Source organism: Sebastes fasciatus, chromosome 5 (genome assembly GCF_043250625.1).
Source record: "Sebastes fasciatus isolate fSebFas1 chromosome 5, fSebFas1.pri, whole genome shotgun sequence".
NCBI classification, from domain to species: Eukaryota; Metazoa; Chordata; class Actinopteri; order Perciformes; family Sebastidae; genus Sebastes; species Sebastes fasciatus.
This window is the reverse complement of record NC_133799.1, coordinates 21,769,596-21,790,030: the sequence shown is the minus strand read 5'-3', so window position 1 is coordinate 21,790,030 and position 20,435 is coordinate 21,769,596. Positions and strand designations below refer to the sequence as shown.

General features: G+C 40.8%; 1 protein-coding gene across 1 annotated transcript; it reads right to left on the bottom strand.

Moving 5' to 3' along the window:
* Positions 1–2,751: 2,751 nt before the first annotated feature.
* rxfp3.2b (relaxin family peptide receptor 3.2b) lies at positions 2,752–8,842 on the bottom strand. Its single transcript, XM_074635732.1, has one exon. The coding sequence runs from the start codon at positions 7,994–7,996 to the stop codon at positions 6,791–6,793; it is 1,206 nt and encodes a 401-aa protein (XP_074491833.1). The 5' UTR covers positions 7,997–8,842; the 3' UTR covers positions 2,752–6,790.
* Between the last annotated feature and the right edge of the window lie 11,593 nt (positions 8,843–20,435).

Genomic DNA, 20,435 nt, shown 5'->3' with positions numbered 1-20,435 from the left:
GTGTGTGTTGTAATCCGAACTTGAGCAACTAGATTGCAAAAATCAAAAACAAGCTCTCCAAGATTGTTAGTATTGCCGGGAAGGAGACATTTTTGACCATGCCGTACACAGAGGAAGGCTTAACATGTAACTCCAGATACCTCACATCCACTACACGTCGATTTAGGGTCCCAAGGGTGAGCCGGAACATAAGAAGTCTTTTATTCCCCTCTGCCATACAGGCATTGAACTCAGAATGATGGCACCAGGGAACACTTGTTATTTTACAACATGTGCCCTATTTTATTATTTATACAACCTGCTGCTACCTGCCCATTGCACTATTGTATAATGTGAAGCTATATTTGGATGTTTTAACCTCTTTTACCCGACGGCGGGTTCAGCTGAGCTGTGTGTTAAAACACTGCCTTTAAAAACTTAGTAAAATGCTGTGGTGGTCTTTTTTCCGAATTGTTTCTAAAAGACGAGGCTTTAACGTTACTAAAACAACACTCCAAGTGTATAACCTCCAAACAATGTTTGTTTGGAAATGATTTCAATTTCTTTTGTAACAAAATCAACACACAAGACATTGTATTTTTACTTTATAATATTTTTGTTTCGTTTTTTTATTGAATGTACGTACTTGATTTGGGATTATTTTTTGTTGTCTTATTTACAGTGTTATTGATCTTATTTGTTATTATCGAAGTTTTACTTGATCATGTTTCATTATTATAACAATAAAACTACTCCATTTGGAGTAAAAATTATACAATTTAGTTGTTTTTTATTGATTTTATACTGTGCACAAAGGTAGAATCTGATGATGCACAGGATAAATGTCATGGCCAAAGGCTCCATTGTGTGCACATAGCCTCCTGTAGTGGATATCAGTAGTATTTTATAGCCAGATTCCCTTTCAAGAGGTAGAAAACCTATTTGGCACACTCTGGGTATCCAAGTGGCCAAATGGAGAGTTCGCCTGGTCCTATCCTGACTAAAACCTTTGTAGAATCTATGTGCTTTGTGTTATTTAAATCTGCTTTGGCACAACTGTAGTCAAGGAGTTGCTGAATGAATTCAGTGGCATCTCTGTGTATGGCATCATTGCTATAATGGTGTTATCCACTGTCTAATCTAGAACACATTTTAGGCGAGGATAAAAATATATTTTTTTCCTTTGGTCCATCACAATTTACTCCGGCATAGTAACAGTCAGAATGTTACTAACACTGGGGATGAATTCTCTGAGGTCTTACCTATCCATAGAGACCGAGATCATTCAAATAGACCTGGCAGTTGTGGAGCTATTCTTGATTTATTTTGGGTATGTCTGTTTAGGCGAACCACACCTTCCAGCACCCTGGAGCATAAGATACACTGCGCTCATACGGCGGTTAAAGCTGATAACGCCGACTTTGTTGTTGCGGAAACATACAGTAACGTCCATCCCCTGGTAAACACCATTAGCTCTGTTAGCACTGTAGCCATTGTTTGCACTGTTAGCGCTGTTAGCACCGTTAGTTGCGAACCGCCATTCCCGCCCCTTCCGGTGGACCACCATGGGACCTTATTTCAGAAAGAATATGAACGGTAGTCAACGGCGAGAGACAAAATCATTTTTTGATCCTGTTTGAAGTGCTCCATGAATCACACATATGATGTTTGTCAATTTAAAAGATAATTTTGCGAGTCAAGAAAGTCACAGTTTGTTGTAAAACTGTTGAAGTATAAAACTGTGAATATACGTAATTAGAAAGACGATACACCCAAAAGTCCCGTATGAAGCTACGATGCCTGAATGTTTCATACTGGGATGAACTCCCACGAGATAACGTTACATTTGTGCGTGGAACATAGCTAAGTTAGCTAGCTAGCTAGTGTCGGTGTACTGTGCGAGACGAGAGATGTAGTTCACTGAGCGGTTTCACACAAAACTAAACGATACTACAACAAACTGCGACTTTCTTGACTTACAAAATTATCTTTTAAATTGACAAACATCATAATGTGTGATTCATGACGCAATTCAAACGGGATCAAAGATAATTATTTATCTCTCTCTGTTGACTACCGTTCATATTTTTTCCGAAATAAGATCCCAAGGGGTCCACCAGAAGGGCGGGACTTTGCCTCTCTATTTCGTACTGAGCATGCTCTTAACATTTCATACTGTACCGGGGGCATATTCTCAAAGAAATGAGCAATTAATTAAATTACCACAAATCAATTATCAAACAGTGACTTGGGGCTTTTTTGTAGGGCCTCGTTTGTCTACGTCCTTTGGGCATTTCTAACCAAATAAATATCACTCCTCATTCTCATCTTTAACTGCTAAATATCACGCCATGTTCAAATATTTTGATTATGCTTTGTTATATTTTTCCTTCCATGCATCCACAGGAGCTTTGATTCAAAGTGAAAATCAATTTCTCACAGAGGATTTAAGAAAAGCTATTCCCTCGATCAGACAGCAATTTCTTGTTGACGGCACTTTTCTCAGCACCTTTGCTCAGAGATTATTTGTGGTGCAGTGCTGATTGTGATGGAAGAGGTGTTGTGCAAACACAGGATGAGAAAAAATTAAATCTCATTTATAAAATAACAGAGGGGTGAGTCTCTGTCCATCATGCCATGATGCCCTTTCTGTCACTGTAGGATTGTTTTACGTCAATCCCACTTCATGCTGCCTATTTCATCTCCCCGTGTATATGCTCTGAATTCTAACTTGACCAATTATACCAAATAGTTCAAGCTGGGGGCTTTTGATTTAATATTTACTTCGTTGATACATTCCATTGAAACATCAAATCAACAACTGTGTGATATAAAAGATCATGATTATGGCCACAGTCATGACAGAATACAGAGAGACGTCACATTCACAGAAGATCACATTATCACATCAGTTTTACTCAGTTACGTGCTCCTTCAACGTGTTATTTAACAGAGAAGCAAAGGCTGGTGTTCTTGACATCAATGGACTGCCCACAGAGAAATGCTTCATTTGTATAAATGATCTGGTTTGAGTGTGCTGCAAAGAACACAAATCTGCAGAGTTGATGTCTAAATTATTCATAAGGTTGTTCATTCAGACACAGCTTTGAGAAAACTGCACCCAGATATATTTTGCATGTATGTGTGTGAAATAGTGAGCATAAATATTTCTATTTGTGTGCATCCAATACAGCATACATCAGACCGGCACATACATCGCAAAAAGTCAAGGCCGCGCCCCCTTTTTGGGGGATGGAAAACCGAAGATCCCACAGACTTCAATGCAGTTTGACTTATGTTTGGATTGTAATTTTGACAAATTCGTATGCATTCATCTCTTGTTATACAAACGTTTGTTTTATACACATGTCTAATAATTATTTTGTTCGCAATACCTTAATAAATTGAAGTTGATCGCCGCCACGTCCCTTCAGTCTTCCCCCGTCCAACACAGTGGCCGGATATTGCTTATCCAGACTTCTATACATATTTGATTGGATCCCGTTAGGCTAAGTGTTGTCAGTAAATAACCAACCTGTTAATAGAGATTTAGTTGGAGTCGACAGTCTGATGCTGCCTCCCTCTCAAGCTGACGTTAGCTAGCCATTCTAGTCACTGTCACCAGCATCATTTAGAGTCACTACACTGACAGTGAATATTAATGTATCGTATGTGCCTCAAATCTCTCTTCTCCTATGACGGCGAGTTTCTTTCCCCCAAAAGGGCAGCCTCGGCGATTAGGCGATGCTAGTCTGGTCTATAGCTTGGAGCCATAAAGCCCTCCATTATATCTTTTTTACGACACAGCAGGGGAACAAACCGGAGATCAGCGTATTTTGATTTATTGTTGGTGCAACCAACTACACAGCAACTCTTCAGCATAGCGTTATTACCATTACCGGTTTGTTTAAAGTAGAAGTTTGGAGACATGTTTCAACGTCTTCTGTTTACTTTGTTACCGTCTATGAGGGACACGGGATTGTTTTCCCCCAAAAGGGGGCGTAGTCATGCGAGCCTATACTCTGGATGACGTGTTGCCGACGTATTGGTCTGATGTATATGTGCTCAGCTCACGTGTAAGATTTGTTGCACAGGAGTATAAATCGAATCTACAGCACCTCAACTCTCGATTCTCACATTTCCTCAAGGACAACATTTATCTGACGACTCGTTCCACTGAACCTTGTGACGTTTGATGTCATATTGTCTTACCTTGACAAACAACAGGAAGTTGATTGAAGTGCTCGTATTGATTTCTTTGCTTTGTATTTTCTCAGGCATATTCCAGGCATAAGCCTTTTCTCCAAGACAATGCAGCAAGCAACTATTATGCTATTCTGTGCTGCTAAATAATTGCACAGTGTTCAGCTTTCAACAAATATACACCATTAGGCTTTTAAGTGATTTTGTTCTTTTGTTGTCTTTCAGACATAGTAAATAATACTATTCACGGTAACACTTTATAATAACCATCATTTATAAATGGGGAATTGATAATTAATTAAACTTAGTTATTTGACTGTTAACAAACAATGAAATGATAATCAATGATGTTTACTAATTATTATTATTAGATTGTTATTATAAAATGTTACCAAATTCACTATAAGCCTACTTTTTAAATAATTTGGTTTCATTTTTGCCAGTTTGCTTTTACTGTATGAAACAATGTACACAAATGCACCATAGAACAAACACAAACCCCCCTCATTACATATATTCTATTCATGTTTTTCAAAACAATCTTGGTCATAATTTACTCTTGTTTTTTTCTGAGTGAATCCCTCATTAATTCACAGTTTGAGAGTTTGACGTTCTCGTGCACTGTTCAAGTGTACAGAATGGTTGATCCACTCGTGATGCCGATGCTGTGGCAGATGTTAATCGAGGTCAAGCTCATCTCAGACAACTCCTGCAACTGTTTAAATCTCATTCTAGACTGACATCTAACACATGACAAATTACCAGAGAGCAGCACACGTATTGCCTGTCAGAGGCAGAGAGAAACAGAGACAGAGAGAGAGAGAGAGAGAGAGAGAGAGAGAGAGAGATAGTCATTGTGTAACAAAATATTTTCTGAGTGAATCTTGGAGCACGCAGTCCAGAAGGGTTAAAAGAGGAGACGTCACGGCTCCATATTGTGTCATGTCATCGGGGTATAACACATGCAGAAGTAAAATCTGGTCTGCACTTGTTGGAAGGCTCACTAGCGGGCGCACGATCATAGAGCAATGAGGATCATCGATTTGTTTCACTGAGACGTCCGCAGCGAGGGTGTCAAGGTAGCATGCTTAATGGGTGAGAATTACAATTCTGCAATTATTGAAAAGATCTTTAATAAAAGACCATAAACCAGATGCTTTCTATTTGAAATTTGTATATCGGCCGCCATCCATTGAGCGTACCCAAAAAGTTCTGACAGGCTGAGTGCACCCAAAGAGCTCCTGAGCAGGCACCATCCCTTTATTTCAGCCCAGTCGCACAGCAGTTCGTGAAATAGTCACAAAATTGAATGTATTGATTCGTGTACATAGACACAAACTTTTTTATTGCGATGGTCAGCACAAAATCAGAGAGGAAAGGAGGTCAGGGTGGATGGGTGGGTCAAAAAACACCAGACTTTCACCCAGGAGACCGGTGTTTGTGTCAAACCAGAGGTCAAACTTGATTTATTTGTGATGTAACTTCCATACTTAAGTTACAGCACTTCCGGAGTTATTTTAACCCAAACCATAATCTTTTCCTAAACCTAATTAAGTACTTTTGTTGCCTAAACCTAACTAAGTTCATATTTTCCTAAACCTAACTAAGTAGTTTTGTTGCCTAACCCTAACCAAGTTGATCTTTTCCTAAACCTAATTAAGTAGTTTTGTTGCCTAAACCTAACCAAGTTGATCTTTTCCTAAACCTAATTAAGTAGTTTTGTTGCCTAAACTTAACCAAGTTGATCTTTTCCTAAACCTAACTAAGTAGTTTTGTTGCCTAAACTTAACCAAGTTGATCTTTTCCTAAACCTAACTAAGTATTTTTGTTGCCTAAACCTAACCAAGTTGATCTTTTCCTAAACCTAATTGAGTAGTTTTGTTGCCTAAACCTAACTAAGTTGATATTTTCCTAAACCTAACTAAATACTTTTGTTGCCTAAACCTAACTAAGTTCATATTTTCCTAAACCTAACTAAGTAGTTTTGTTGCCTAACCCTAACCAAGTTGATCTTTCCTAAATCTAATTAAGTAGTTTTGTTGCCTAAAGCTAACCAAGTTGATATTTTCCTAAACCTAACTAAGTAATTTTGTTGCCTAAGCCTAACCAAGTTGATCTTTTCCTAAACAAAGTAGTTTTATTTTGAAAAAGGACTGGAGCAGAAACTGACACGTGCGTCACGTGTTGCAGGACATTTGTAGGAAAGCGCACAAAAAATATGTTGTTGAAAAAAAAAGCGAATCAAATAGAATACATTTCGCGACTATTTCACAAACTGCCGTGAGACTGTGTTGTTTATTTCTAGCGCCGTCTGCTGTAACCCTCCAACATCGCAGCTTCAGAGACACTGCGCATGTGTCGTACCCCACAGCTCCAGATCGTGTCCCAGCCTCCAGTTGCATGCAGTGAAAGCAGGGCACATCCCACACGTTAGTCCATTATGATGATGTTGTTTTCAAAAAAACATGTTGTCAGGGTTGAGATGGATGCACCTTCATGGTAAACAACTCCAGATCAATAGTACTACAGGCAGCTTTCACTCATTTACTGTATGAGTTAGTCATTCACTCCTTCAGCTCCTCTGTCACAGTAAGCCACGTCATCCAAGTCAGACATCCATTTGGACCAGCACCACAACAGGCGGCGCCTCGGCCACTTTTGCCTTGCGGTGTAGCACATGGGTCAGGCTCCTGAAGGACGGCGTGGCGTGGAGGAGAAGCTCCTTGAGACCTGCCCGAAACTCTTGGCGAATCAAGCAGTAGAGCACGGGGTTGAGGCAGCTGTTGGTGTGTGCCAAGCACACCGTCAGGGGGAAGGCATAGGCCTGCACATTGTAGAAGGCCTTAGTGAAGGGCACAAGGTCAAACTTTATGAGCACTCCCCACAGTGTCAGCGCCTGATAGGGAAGCCAGCACAGAAAGAAGGACAGAACCACGATGACGATGGATTTGGTCACTTTGGAGCGACGCTTTTGTCGGCCCTGCTCGACCTCGGGGCCCCCTGCGCCTGAGATGCGTCGGCTGAGGATGAAGCGCACTAGCAGCAGGTAGCAGACGGTGATTATGATCAGAGGAATGAGGAAGCCCAGCAGGACCTTTTGCAGCTGGTAGAGACCCAAAAGAAGCTGTGGATCCCAGCTGCCTGAGTCTGGGAAGCGCATCAGGCAAAGCTCCTGATCTGAAACCTGGACGCTGTCGGAGTAGATCGCATGGGGCAAAGTGGCCAGCAGAGACACAGCCCAGATGCCCAAGCTCGTCCACTTGGCCGTAGTGGCTGCCGCTCGCCGGCTGTGCATCTTCATCGCGGAGGAGATAGAGTAGTAACGCGCCATGCTCATCGCTGTGAGGAAGTACACACTGGCGTACATGTTCATGGTGGTGACCGAGCTGATGATTTTGCACATCACACGGCCAAACGGCCAGCGGAAGTCCAGGGCCGTGTCCACCGCCCAGAAGGGCAACGTCAGAACAAACTGCAGGTCTGTGATAGCCAGTCCCATCACAAAGCAGTTGATGGATGATTGCTTCTGCCTGTATCGTGAGTGCAGCAGATACAGAGCCAGAGAGTTTCCCACCAGCCCAAGCGCACACACTATGGAGTAGACACAAGCTATCATCACACGCACCACTAAGCTGGAGCTGTCTCCTTGAAATTCCATGATCGATTCCCTGGTGAGGAGCTGCAGCCAGCAGTGCAGCGACAGGTTGCCGGTGGAGCCTCCGCTACAGTTCCCAGTGCTGTCCTCCTGTAGTATCTGCTGCTCACATGGCTCTGGAGCCAGTGAGCAGTGAACTCCAGTCTCATTCAGCTGCATGGCTTGGACTCTCTCTTGCTCATATATCACACCTGGACATCAAAAGTTGGACACCTATGTGTTACCAAAGAGAGTTAAAAGTTGTGATGATGGCATCCTGAGCATCCCCCTGCTGTATCTGTGTCTGCTTATCTCCCACTGCGCTGCAGATGCTGTCCTCTGCCACGATTATCCTCCTCTCCTCTCTCCTCTCTCCACGACTACCCACAGCTCTGCGCGCCACGTCTGTTTATAGGCTCCCCGTGAACGCGCAGGAGCTGAGACGACGCTCACTTCCTCACCAGACAGATTATTGGACCAGAGCAAATTCCCGCTCTGACAGACGCAGCCACATCAAAGTGTCCCAGCTCATCTGTCAAGGGTGAATGTGAATGGCAGCTTCCACATAATCATGTTTGTGCTGCGCTGCTTTTTTTTTAAAAGGGAGCTTTTGAGGCGTGGAAACAATGGTGCGCGTAAAATATGCAAAGATGCGGAGAGGACGCCAGCATGTGCTGAATTCCGACTGTACATCAACACACATGCAGTCATGTTTTTGATGCTCTCACTCTGCACATATGATGAGGAGGAGCAGGCACTTTAATGAAGGCTTTTGAAAGAGGAAAAACCTCTCTGGATGCGCATGATGCGCTCTGGATTTCTATATGATAAATCAGTTTTGCGCATTCCTTATATATGTGCTTTTCACAAACCCCCTGGCTGTTGCAACTTCTAAAAGGAGGTCAGGAAGTTCTGCAACTGAAAATAAAGCTGTTATTACCAATACTACTACTACTACTAATAATAATATTATTGCACTTTTTTGAAACATTACAAATGATCATAAACACGTGTCCAAATGTTTATTTTTTTTATCTTTGCAATAGATATCTTCTGACTGTAAAATGATCTGATTTTATTCATAAATGGCTTATAAATATTAAAAATAGGATCCAAACTCACTAAGGAATTGTATTTGTTTCAAATCATCAAGTTTTATTTCTCAGCACAAATCACTAGAAGTAAATATACCAAAAATAAAATCACAAGGGAGTTCATTACAAACAAGGTGAAACATTTAGAAACCCCCCTGCATACTGATTATAAAATGTTTCTCTGGCTCAGAACTGATTTACTTTGCATCATGACTGAAATACACCCTGCAGGCAAACAACATAATTTTTTCATGCACTGGTCAATTTTTATTTTTTGGGCTATTTTGCTTCTATAACACGTCTTCTTTCAGACTAGTGGAAAGAAAACATCCAAAATACACATTTAAGTGTTTATTTCACTACTTTGTCTGTATGTGTCTCTAAATTTCTCCTAAATTAGCATTAGATAATGCCTAATTTGCATATTTAAACATAACATTTGTCTTACAAAACACAATTGTCTTAATTAAAGAAGTTTCATGGTGACATCTTAGTTAAAATGTTTTACCCTATTCACCTGTAGTGTCTTGTAAAATGTATGGAATTTTACAATACGTATCCTTCAAGGCCGTTTTCTCAAAATCAGTCTCTTCTCAGAGATTTCCACTTCAGTAGCACTTACATCCATCACCAGTTTCATTCCTATCTATATTCTGAAGGTTTGTACAGAGGGGTTTGTTCATGTATCATTCATAGTCTGATTTATAGAACAGTTTATTCCTACAAACAAATTGTTTTTTACTGTCTGTTGACAGTATTTTGTGATTTATGGAGTGATACAAAGAGACAGTATGGGGAAAAAAGTGTTTGTTTTTTAACATTAAAGTAAACATGTTCTAGTGGAAACCCAAAATATAAGAATGAACCTGAAAGGAGCATGGTATGTCCCCTTTAAGGTGAGACACTACAGGCAAAAACATGATCTTTTCATGCACTGGTCAATTTTTAAAGTGCTTGGGCTACTTTCTCTTCTACTACTACTTCCTCTACTACTACTACTACTACTACTTCCTCTACTACTACTACTACTACTGCTTCAATAACATGTCTCAGACAAGTGGAAAGACAGCATCCAAAATACACATTTAGGTCTTTATTTTACTGCACTTTATCTATGTGCGTCTGTAGATTTCTCCATTCCCACTGGGCGAGTTTCAGATATCTATTAGTTAATTATCTTTTACTCTTTTCCCCTGTAGTGTCTTGCAAAATGATTTTTTCTCTCCTACTCTGAGGCAGAAATCTCCACTTCAGTAGCTCTTACATCCACCAAAGTGTTCAGTTTCATTCCTATCTATATTCTGAAGGTTTTTACAGAGCGGTTTGTTCATACATCATTCATAGCCTGTCTTATACGCCATTTTATTCCTACAAAACATGGTGAAAATTGATTTTTTTTTTCATGCCTCGTGACCATATTTTCTGATTTATGGAGTGATAAAAAAAAGAGATATCCAAAGTTCCCTCTGTAAAAACCTTTGACTCTAATATGTCAACAAAGTAAAACAAGAACTTTGAACCTCGCTTTATCTAATGTTCAGATTTCTGTCATGGAAATTGATGCAAATTAGCACATATTTAATAAGATAATGCATCATTTGCATAAAAAACATACATTTTCTGAATTTGCAATACGAACAAACAATTGTCTTAATGACCGTAATCAACTGGGGAAGTTTCATACCCTATTTCTCTCCCCTCATTAACTATCTTTCTGAAGTTTTCTGTCCATCTAAATTATAATAATATGATTCCTTTACCACATGATGAGCTGCAAAATCACAGCTGTAATCAAAATTCACTTCTCTTCAGTTCTCGTTGGCTTCCAGCTGACATCAACAGAAACATGCTGTGCCACTTGTTGAAGCTGATTGTCCAACAGCGAAGCCCAGGTAGACTTCAGAATAACAAACACAGACTAGAACAGATATTACTGGTGTATTAGTCTGTTAGCTGGAGGTTTTTTGGAGTCACTTCCCTTGTCTGTAAGTAATCCAGACAAGTACGTTTTTTGAGCAAATTAAAAAGACATGACTGGATGAAAAAAAAAGTAATCTGCACTGTTTTAATCCGTTGTGACCCAGTTCTTGACATTTTAACAACCCCTTAAACCTTCAAAATGCACAAGCGCTGACAGTGTGCCTGGTTTAATGTTCTAAGCGTTCAAATCTGTGATGTAGAATAAGTCTGCACAGGCTGCTTACTAAGCACCTGACATCTCATAGTTTGCATACCAAACCACTTTTCATCAGCTCCGAGTTATTATGCAACTGTGAAGGACACCTCACATTAACGCTGTGATTGAAATGTGGATAAAGCCTTTACTGATGGAAAGTCGCCCACTTGGCATATCAGTAAATACAGTTTAGTTCCTTTTTCGTTTGGGCATTGTAACCCCTCTTCTGTTACCCCAGGCGGAGCTTTCTGTCAGGCTTTATAGGCTTGCCAAGTTACTTCTGCAGATTCTGCACATTGAAATATGAATAAACTGTTTTGGACAATCAGAATGAACCCTCCATTATATCCCCCTCAGGGCTGTTTACACAAACCTGGCAACCACAATGTCAGCAACTTGAGGAACGACACCAGCTGTGCTCATATGACTCGGGGTGTGATGTGAGGCGAAGTTGCCTCCCAAAGCATTATGGGATAGCAGGTGAGGTGGGAATGAACAGCACTGGAGGGTGAAACTTTATGCAAATGATTCAGGAAGCTTTGTAGCGATTTGCTGAAAAAAAAAGAAAAGATAAACCGAAAAATTGATGCGGTGATGGGTCAGGAAGTTTAGTCGGATGTGAATAAATGTCTGTGGAAGAGAAAACCATTACTGCAGTTTCTGGGATTTTGTGTCTCTTGTGCCTCAAAGATCACAGACAAAAACAAAATGAAGTGCTGCTTGGCACAAAGCCATATAAATTGCTGAAGAGGATCATAGATTTCCTATTTACACAATGCTCGCTAATGAGAGAGCTACTTGACACAGCGACAACTGAGAAGTGGAGGAGCTTGTGTCACACAATTTGTTGGCTTCAAGTGGGCCTTTATGATATTTATAGGCTTAAAGGGTAACTTCAGTATTTTTCAACCCTTTTTTACCATGTTTTTGTGTCTAAGTGACTAACGGGGACAACAATTTCTGAAATTAGTCCAGTATTGAGAGAGAACGCTGCAGACAGCCCTTCAGGGCGATGAGAGACCCCTCTGCGAGCGGCATCGCCCTGTTGTGGATTCTTTCCCAACAATGACCGGCTCGCTGTTCATTATCCAGCTTATTACACGGTTACTTACTTAAGAAATCAGCTGTCGCTGTCGTTGTCATCGCCAACATACATGGGGTCATTGAGGCCACTAACAAAGCCTTCTGTTGTCTGGACAGTCCGGTGATCCTGTTTAAGACAGGTCTAACAGATGTATTATCAAGGATCTGTTGCTGTGTTGCGACCGGGGAAGGAGGGATAGTGTCACATCTAAAGAGAAGACCACGGGTAACCGTCTTAGTTGTTGTGTCACTCTTTTACTTGCTGAAAGGAAGTGAATGTGAGGTTAGGGTATGACTGGTTCAGGGGAGAGGGTTGTTAAGGCTGTCGGGATTGATCATGCAAATCTGAATGCAGTGAGTGAGCAAACTGTAGCGTCTGTATGTCACAACCTTTTTGTTTTAGTACTGATGATGCTGTCCTGACCCCCCCGTCTTACTGACCCAGGAGACAAGTTTGTATCTTTGTTCATTCATCCTGCGTTACAAAATCATTAAAAAAAATGAGAGTATGATTAGATGGACATGATGTTTATTTGCCTGGAGTGCTGACAGACTCCCTTGAATGAATGATGAGTTTACTATCTGGTCCCAGCGGGGGGGCAGAGATAATGTTCACTGCATACTGACATATTTTTGATGACATAAAATACCTCATGTTGGAGCGGCAGGCTACCGGTTCACAGAGCTGGCCTCGGGCTCGCAGTCAGGATCACCTTGAGAATGATTAGTATTCCAGGACGGAAAAAGAACAATTTCATATCATCATCCGTAAGGCTAATATTTGGTGTTACTCTGGGGATGCAATTCTGCTGTCAAACACTCATCTGGGACCAGACATCTCCTCATAAATTCAGAGTGCTTTAGGGACAACGTATATGCATGTTTTTTTACCCATTTGTAAACAGTGATGTGAATAGTGTGTGACTCATTTGTGTCATTTATGGTCATTTATGTGGTTTAGTGCCAAATGGAGCCATCGGCCGTGACACAGTGCCCGGTTAATGAAACCTTCATTTGTTTGCACTGTGTGTTGACTCACCCTCACCACCACCCACTACACCTCCACCCATTTATCATGTTCCATCTGACTGACTGGACTGAGATGTAGTCTGTTTTGTTTGTAATGATTCATTTGCCCACAGGAAAGTGAATTTTCTCTATCTGTGAGGTCTACTTAACAGATAATCTCTAAATTGAGCCCACAGAGCACGGTGTCTTGGACATGACGATAAATTAACATGTACCTTACTTAAGATTACAACTATGGCTAGAAGTAAAACAAAAAAACAAACTAAATTAAAAAGTTCTGCAAGGATTTGCATGTCATTAACTTCTTCGAAGCACTGGGAACTTTAAAAACAAATTGTTTTAGGTTGCAGATAGGCTTTATAAACTTTTAACATGTTGATGCGAATCCAACCGGGTCTCACTCTCAACTTGTCAAACCCAGCTGATTGGGCAGCGCCCTTCGGCATCGGAAACCAATGTATGGAGGAACCCTTTAGCGACAGCATGTGACAAACCGGGCTTTCAGCTAATTCCAATGTAAACCCACCTGCGGCATTATTTGATGGTCAGAGCAAGTGACGTAGTATTAATAGCCTGAGAGACCCATCCACCACCCCTGAAGTGGGTCGGTGGATGGGTCAAACAAACACAAGACTTTCAACCAGGAGGCCGGTGTTCATGTCTCGTGTGAAACTAAAAGTAAAGTTGACTTATTTTGTCACGTAACGTAATTTGTGGTCAGTCCTGTGAGTCGTTTGTCAGTGAAGCTAAGGTCCAGGGCTGGCTTAACATGTAGGCCATATAGGCGGTCACCAATGGCGCCACCGTCTGGGGGGTGCTGATCACCCTCTAAAAAAAATAAAATAAATTGGCCATCATTTCTCATTTTCTGCGTTGAGGTAACAAATGAACAAATAAATTAAAAAAAGAAAGAAATACACTTTCCCCTCCTGTAACTCTCGTTGTAGTGAAACTGACTAAACACTTTTAAGCCAACAATATCAGGGACCAATTGTTTATTTATAATATAATAAATACAGTAATTTATGAAAATAAAAATCTTGGTTTTTGTCTTAAAGCCAAACTGATGATGCCCTGCTAAAGTCAACCATGACTGTTTCCTAACCTTACCTAAGTAGTTGTGTTACCTAAACCTAACTTGCTGAAGTTTATTTTGAAAGGACACTATACATGTAACGAGCTTATATTGACAAACCGTCCCTAGTCCATCTGAAAGTAACGAGAGGTACCCTGTGCGTCGGTCTCCGATGCCGAGGGGCACTGACCAAGCGGCGCTATTTGACAAGTTGGGAGTGAGAATGTTTTGGCGAATCCGCCTTTCAGGAACAAAACTCTATGTCTCATTTATTTATTTCACCAACCAGTAAACATATGTATTACTCTTATTAACAGGGGAGGAGCAATACATATTATTTGTGTTTAATTACCTCTTAAAGTCTAAGAGCGCACCACTTATACATAACGTCTAAACTGCCAAACATCAAGGATCCAAAGCTGATTTAAAATGCTTCCTATTCAGAGCGAGGTGTCTGATCTGCTAACTTTTTACAGTGCTCGCCCGGCCTACGCCTCTGACACAGTGATTAGAGGCATAAGAAATTGAAGTGACTTCCAGACCGTCTGTGCCTTCAGTATTTATTTAGATTTCTCCATCCAAGACAGTTAGAACAGCTAACTGTTGTGTTTTTAGGCTACAGTCCATGCCTTGGTAAAAGATATGCTGTCGGGGGTACTTTTATCTTTTTCAACAAAATATAAGCCACAAACTGCTGCACCAACTATCTGTGGAGAAACTCTTCAGAAATGTTACAATGCTGCTGATATTTCTGGCACAATTGCTGTTGAGACAGTTGCGATTTCATATAAATTTAGCAATAATGACATGTATTCAGTTCATCCTTGGATGAAAGCTATTTTGTCAGACTGTCGAGTAAAAACTGAAAGCCTGTCAGGCCAGTCTGTTTACGCAGCTTACAAAACTGCAGTTATGTAAACAGACAAACGAGAGAGAAATAGACACTGTATGTTTGCAGCAAGTTTTCTTCTTATTGATTGTGGTTGAAGACCTGGCTCACGCACAACTGTTTAATCCCCTTTTCAGACTATTTTTTTTTTTATAAGGCTGTATACATCCACCTGCACATAAATCCCCACAAGTTAAGTGCACAGATGGGGCGCTTCGCTAGCCGAGTGATTGCAGCGCACACTGTCATCTGTCAAATTAAGGCGAAAATAAAAAAAAAAAAATAAGTTCACCGATTAATAAATGACATATCAAGAAGCCCATCCCATTAATTTACTTGAACGGGTATAAAATGATTAACTCATGGTGCAGTGGTTTGGATTTAACTTACTTTTCATCATCAGTCAACAAATTGTCTGTCTGGAGTTTTTGGTCGCACACTGAGAGATGTATGAAGCTGAACACAACACAACAGCTGGATTGTGTATGAAGAGAATAAAAGATTGTAGTGTCAGGAAATACCGTGTAACATACTGTACGATCTCTTATGGCAATTATCTTATTCATACATTGCTGTTTTTACATGATTATATTGGGAAAAGACAAAGGTACATCTCCATGACTGTGAACAGTAAATGTAACCTGATTTAATGTAAATTCAGAGTATAAGTAACAAGTGGCTGATTTGTTTTCTTCGCTCGGACACTGCACTATGGCCCCTTTAAAACATCAGTAGGTAGAATATTTTTGGCATCATTCGGCAAAAATTCCATAATAACCTTTCAGCATATTGTAAATTCAAGTGTTCTGAAAGAAAACTAGACTTCTGCACCTCCTCATGGCTCTGTTTTCAGGCTTTGAAAAATCTAAGCGTTCCTATTGGCCTATTCCAGCTGGTGGGCGGTGCTTGGTATTTCCTCAACAGATCTCAACATGGCTGCCGGGTCACAAACTTTCTCATTTTACAGCTAAACAGTACACTACAAGATGTTTCTGAAAATTTGAGGTGAGAAATAGGCATTACAGTAACAGAATAATGATTCATATTTGATCAGCGCTGCTTAGTTTGAATGTTTGGTCGGAGTTCATAAGTGATTGACAGCTGCTCAGAGACGTTAAGGCTCCAACTCGCCTCTGATTGGTTGTTTTCCTCCCGTCTATGAAATCTGGCAGATACCATTAGGACACAGAGGCACATGATTTTTGTCAGATTACCTGCCTTACGCACTATTGTCAGGATATAGCGACCGTTTTATAAAAATAACTTTTTAAAATCATATTTGCTCCATTTCTACCCACTGCTGCTTTAATCCCACCATTTAATTCATACTTTAAAGGATTTTGTCTAGTTCACTGTCACGGTGTGGTGCAGGTGGACCTGAACGCAGGACAGTGACAAGAGGTCGGGGAAGTTTTAAAAGGTTTATTGAGAATCCAGGCTGAACGAGGGTGAGTGAGGCAGGCTGAGGTTGAACCAGGGTAGCAGACAGGGCCACAAGGATCCTGGAGCACAGGAAACAGACACGGATTAGCACAGGTTTACAGGGATAGAAGGAACTTAATTTACTCGCTTGGTCTGAGCGTTGCTACCACGGTAGTCGAGATAAAGATGTGGCTAGGAGAGGAAGGAAAGCCAGCATTGAAATACTGAGGAGCTGACGAGCGGATTGATGACAGGTGTGTTTGCAGAGCAGGGAGCCGGGAGAGGTGACGTGCTGATTGGCAGCAGGTGAGCAGGTAGACTGGGCCCTGGTTGACTGCAGGACAGGAAGACACACACACACACACACACACACACACACACACACAGCCGGAGTACAGCCATGGCCGTGACAGTTCACAAAATTAATAAATGCCAAATCCATAGAAATAGAATTAGGAGTAGAATGGACATTCCCATTCAAATCAATGTAGCAGGATGGTCAGGATGACACCCTCGCTGACTCACTCGTGCCGGTGTGATGTGTAAAACAACAGTGTTGGTGTTTAGTGTGTGTGTGTGTCTATGTCCCTTTAGCGTAAATAAAGGCTTCAGTTCAGGTGAGACACAGCTGAGACGGAGCCGTGCAGACAGCTGCTGCACCGATTAAAATGAGAGCGTATCTGTAGAATAAAAAACACCTCTGACACCCTCCAGTCTTGACATCCTCGGGGTGGACGGGAATGATTGAAACGTCTTTTTTTACCGTTTTTTATCGTGTTGTAATAAAGGGGCATTTGCGGGGATACAGTGATTCGCAACATTAAAAAGAAAGTGGGATAGTAGGGTGGCGTAAAGTAGCATAAAATGGAAATACTCAAGTAAAGCACAAGTACCTCAAAATTGTACTGAAATATAGCACTTGGTTAAATGTTACATTCCGCCGCTACATTTTTACCTTTGACAACAGTTCAATGCCCAATCTACTCCTATTCTATTTCTATGACCAAATAATTATGTGCAAAGATATTAAGTCACTACTGCAAACTTATAGCAACACAGTATGACTCATCTCCTTATCAGTGTAGAGCTCCACACATGTCTGACGTCAAATTCACAAATAAGTCACTCATTTTGAGTAATACGCCCTTACTATAAGCTGTCTTAAACAGATTGTGTTAGTATGAATAACATGTTATTATTAGAGGCACAGTTTCTAAGATGAATTACATATAGCCTATTCATTATGTGCATCCGGTAAATGTAATTCAGAGACCTTCATTATCACACAGTTAATCAATGCCAGGGCAATGTCACTGATAATTTCCTGTGCTGATGTGTGCGTTGGGTCGAGTGTCGGAGAGGTTGTTCATGGCTGATATTTAGACAGGTTACAGCTTATAATAAAGATGGAAATAAGTGGCATTAAGAGACTGCAGAAAAATGGATAGCGGTTAATACCAGCTCTACAAACTACAAAGGTTCAACCGACTCATTAACAAAATGAGCTCATCTGAAAGCAAATCATTTCTTATCCTGTAGGTATATTTCATACACTGCATATATTTGATGTTAGAGATTAAAGTGCGTACTGTATGGTGCAGTTTTGGGGAGAGACAACCCTTGTGCCTACAAAAACCTTTTAATATTTTATTTAGATTTTTTTTTTTTTAAAACTGCAGCTGGAGTCTTATTAACCTGACACAGTTTTCAAATTAGTGCTGCAGCAGAAAGGCACATTGCACTATGTCTTAAAAAGAAAGCAAGTAAAGTATGTGATGTTTTAATTCCCTCTTTCTTCCTTTGAAGTTGGAAAAAAAAACAATTTGGTTAATAAGAAAGTTTGGAGGTGCTCAGGAATCTTCCACCAAACAAAGGTAACACACTAAGTGTATCTGGGTCAGCTTCACACCTTGAAAGAGAAAACCCATTTTGTAGATTAAAAAGGTCTCTTTCTGATAGACGCTCAGTCTCCCATCAGTCCTTTACAGCTAACAAGCTCAGTGGGAGCCGATCTATAGAGGCCTCCTGGCTCCGTAGGGATTACGATAATCAAAGGGATGGTTTAAGGAGCTGATTAGAGACGCTGGTGGTCAATCACCCTGATTAGAGGAAAAAAACAAGACAGAGTTAAGTAAAAGATGAAGGGGGTCAGACGGAGGTCAGAGATAGAGATAGAGACTGAGATTTAAAATAATTAAGGTATTGCTTACTTTAAATTAGTAGTTTTAGAGACTACGCAACCCCGTCCTCTGCAGATAGTTATTAGTATGCAAATGAAAAACTCCACACAACCCCAGAGCAGAGTCTTCCATTAATAAACTGGATGGTGACAATCGGCTTTGACGTGATTGTGACCCTTCATTAATCACATTTGAAAGTAATATGAGAATTCAGTGTCAGAAAAATGTAGGTTGGTGAGGGGGTGGGGGGGTGGGGGGGAGGGTCTGTTTAAACCACAAAAGTTAAATTACGAGAAGTTAAAAATCAACAGCTGTGTTTCATTTGAGTCAGAATCAGAATTTGCTTGTTAACAGTGACACCTGTGGCCGTTAAGTCAGCGACAGTCAGCATCCTGTTGCTCGTGCTTGTGCTCGCACTACGGACACACAGGAGATTGAACGTGATCGACAGATAACACCACAATATCACTATATATATCACATATTTGGCAGTAATGTCGCCAAACGAAGGTCCCACCCCGATGTTGATCCTCGTGTTAACTTTTCCTGCTTCAGCCTCCCGACCGTGGTCAGAAGGAACGGGCAGAACCTGTAGTTTTGGTCTCCTGGGCCGGAGTCGATAACGTTACTCGCGCCGGAGTTAACCCCCGCCGTCACTTCACTCAGCAGCAGGACAACAGAACACGGGAAATCTCTGTTGGTCTTGAGGAGCTGTAGCATTTATTTCCGCACAAACTGCAACTTCAACTTTACATTCACTTGATATTCTCAAAGCTAAACTAACTCTGTCTTCTGCTTCGCTGCTCGCTCGTTTTCTCACACACTCGCTTCTCTCTCTCTCTTGCTTCACCACTCACCTCCCACGTGCACACGCATAGTTTTCTCCCATCGGTCACATTCCTGTTTTGCAAGACGGGCTCCACTAGATATAACTTTTTTTTTTTTTGTACTTCCGTGGAGTTTGTGTTGGAGTCTGAGTTGTGGTGGGGGCTGGTCGTATGTTGGCGTTAGCGGACTCCATTTCTAACCAAACGTTAACTATGGTTGCACACTTAGCGCCGAGTAAAGGCACTTACGAGCATGCCTGAGATCACGTCCGTTGGATTTGCCCAGAAAAAAACAGCCCAGGTTCTTCCCAGAAAGTCACGGAAGGTCTCATTTTTTAGATTAGGTTACAACCTGTTCACACATTAGCAAGAAAAAACAATTAAAACAAGATTATACAAGTAAAAACATACATACATTCCTTTTAAGGCCAACATATTCATGAAACATTCATACATTCATTAGTGCACAGAGCAAAAAATCTAAAAAATAGAGCTTGAGAGAGAACCGTCTGCTGGTCTGTCGAGTAGTCCGCTATTTTGGTCAAGTCCTAAATATCACTATGGATTAAATTGCAATGAAATGTGGTGCAGACATTTATGATCCCCTGAATTATAATAACTTCCTCTGACCTTCAAGTGCCGTCATCAGGTTGAATTTTTCAAATTCGTTGCGTCAATTAGTGAAAAGCTAATAAGGTATTGTGGGGGTTGTGAAATTCCCTTTGTTATAAAGCTTCTCATGTCAGTTTTGATTCATTATGAAACACGGATCTATTCTTAAAAACCTCTCCATTATTTACGGTTTCCATTGTTTGATAAGGTGTTTAAAAATGCACAATACTTA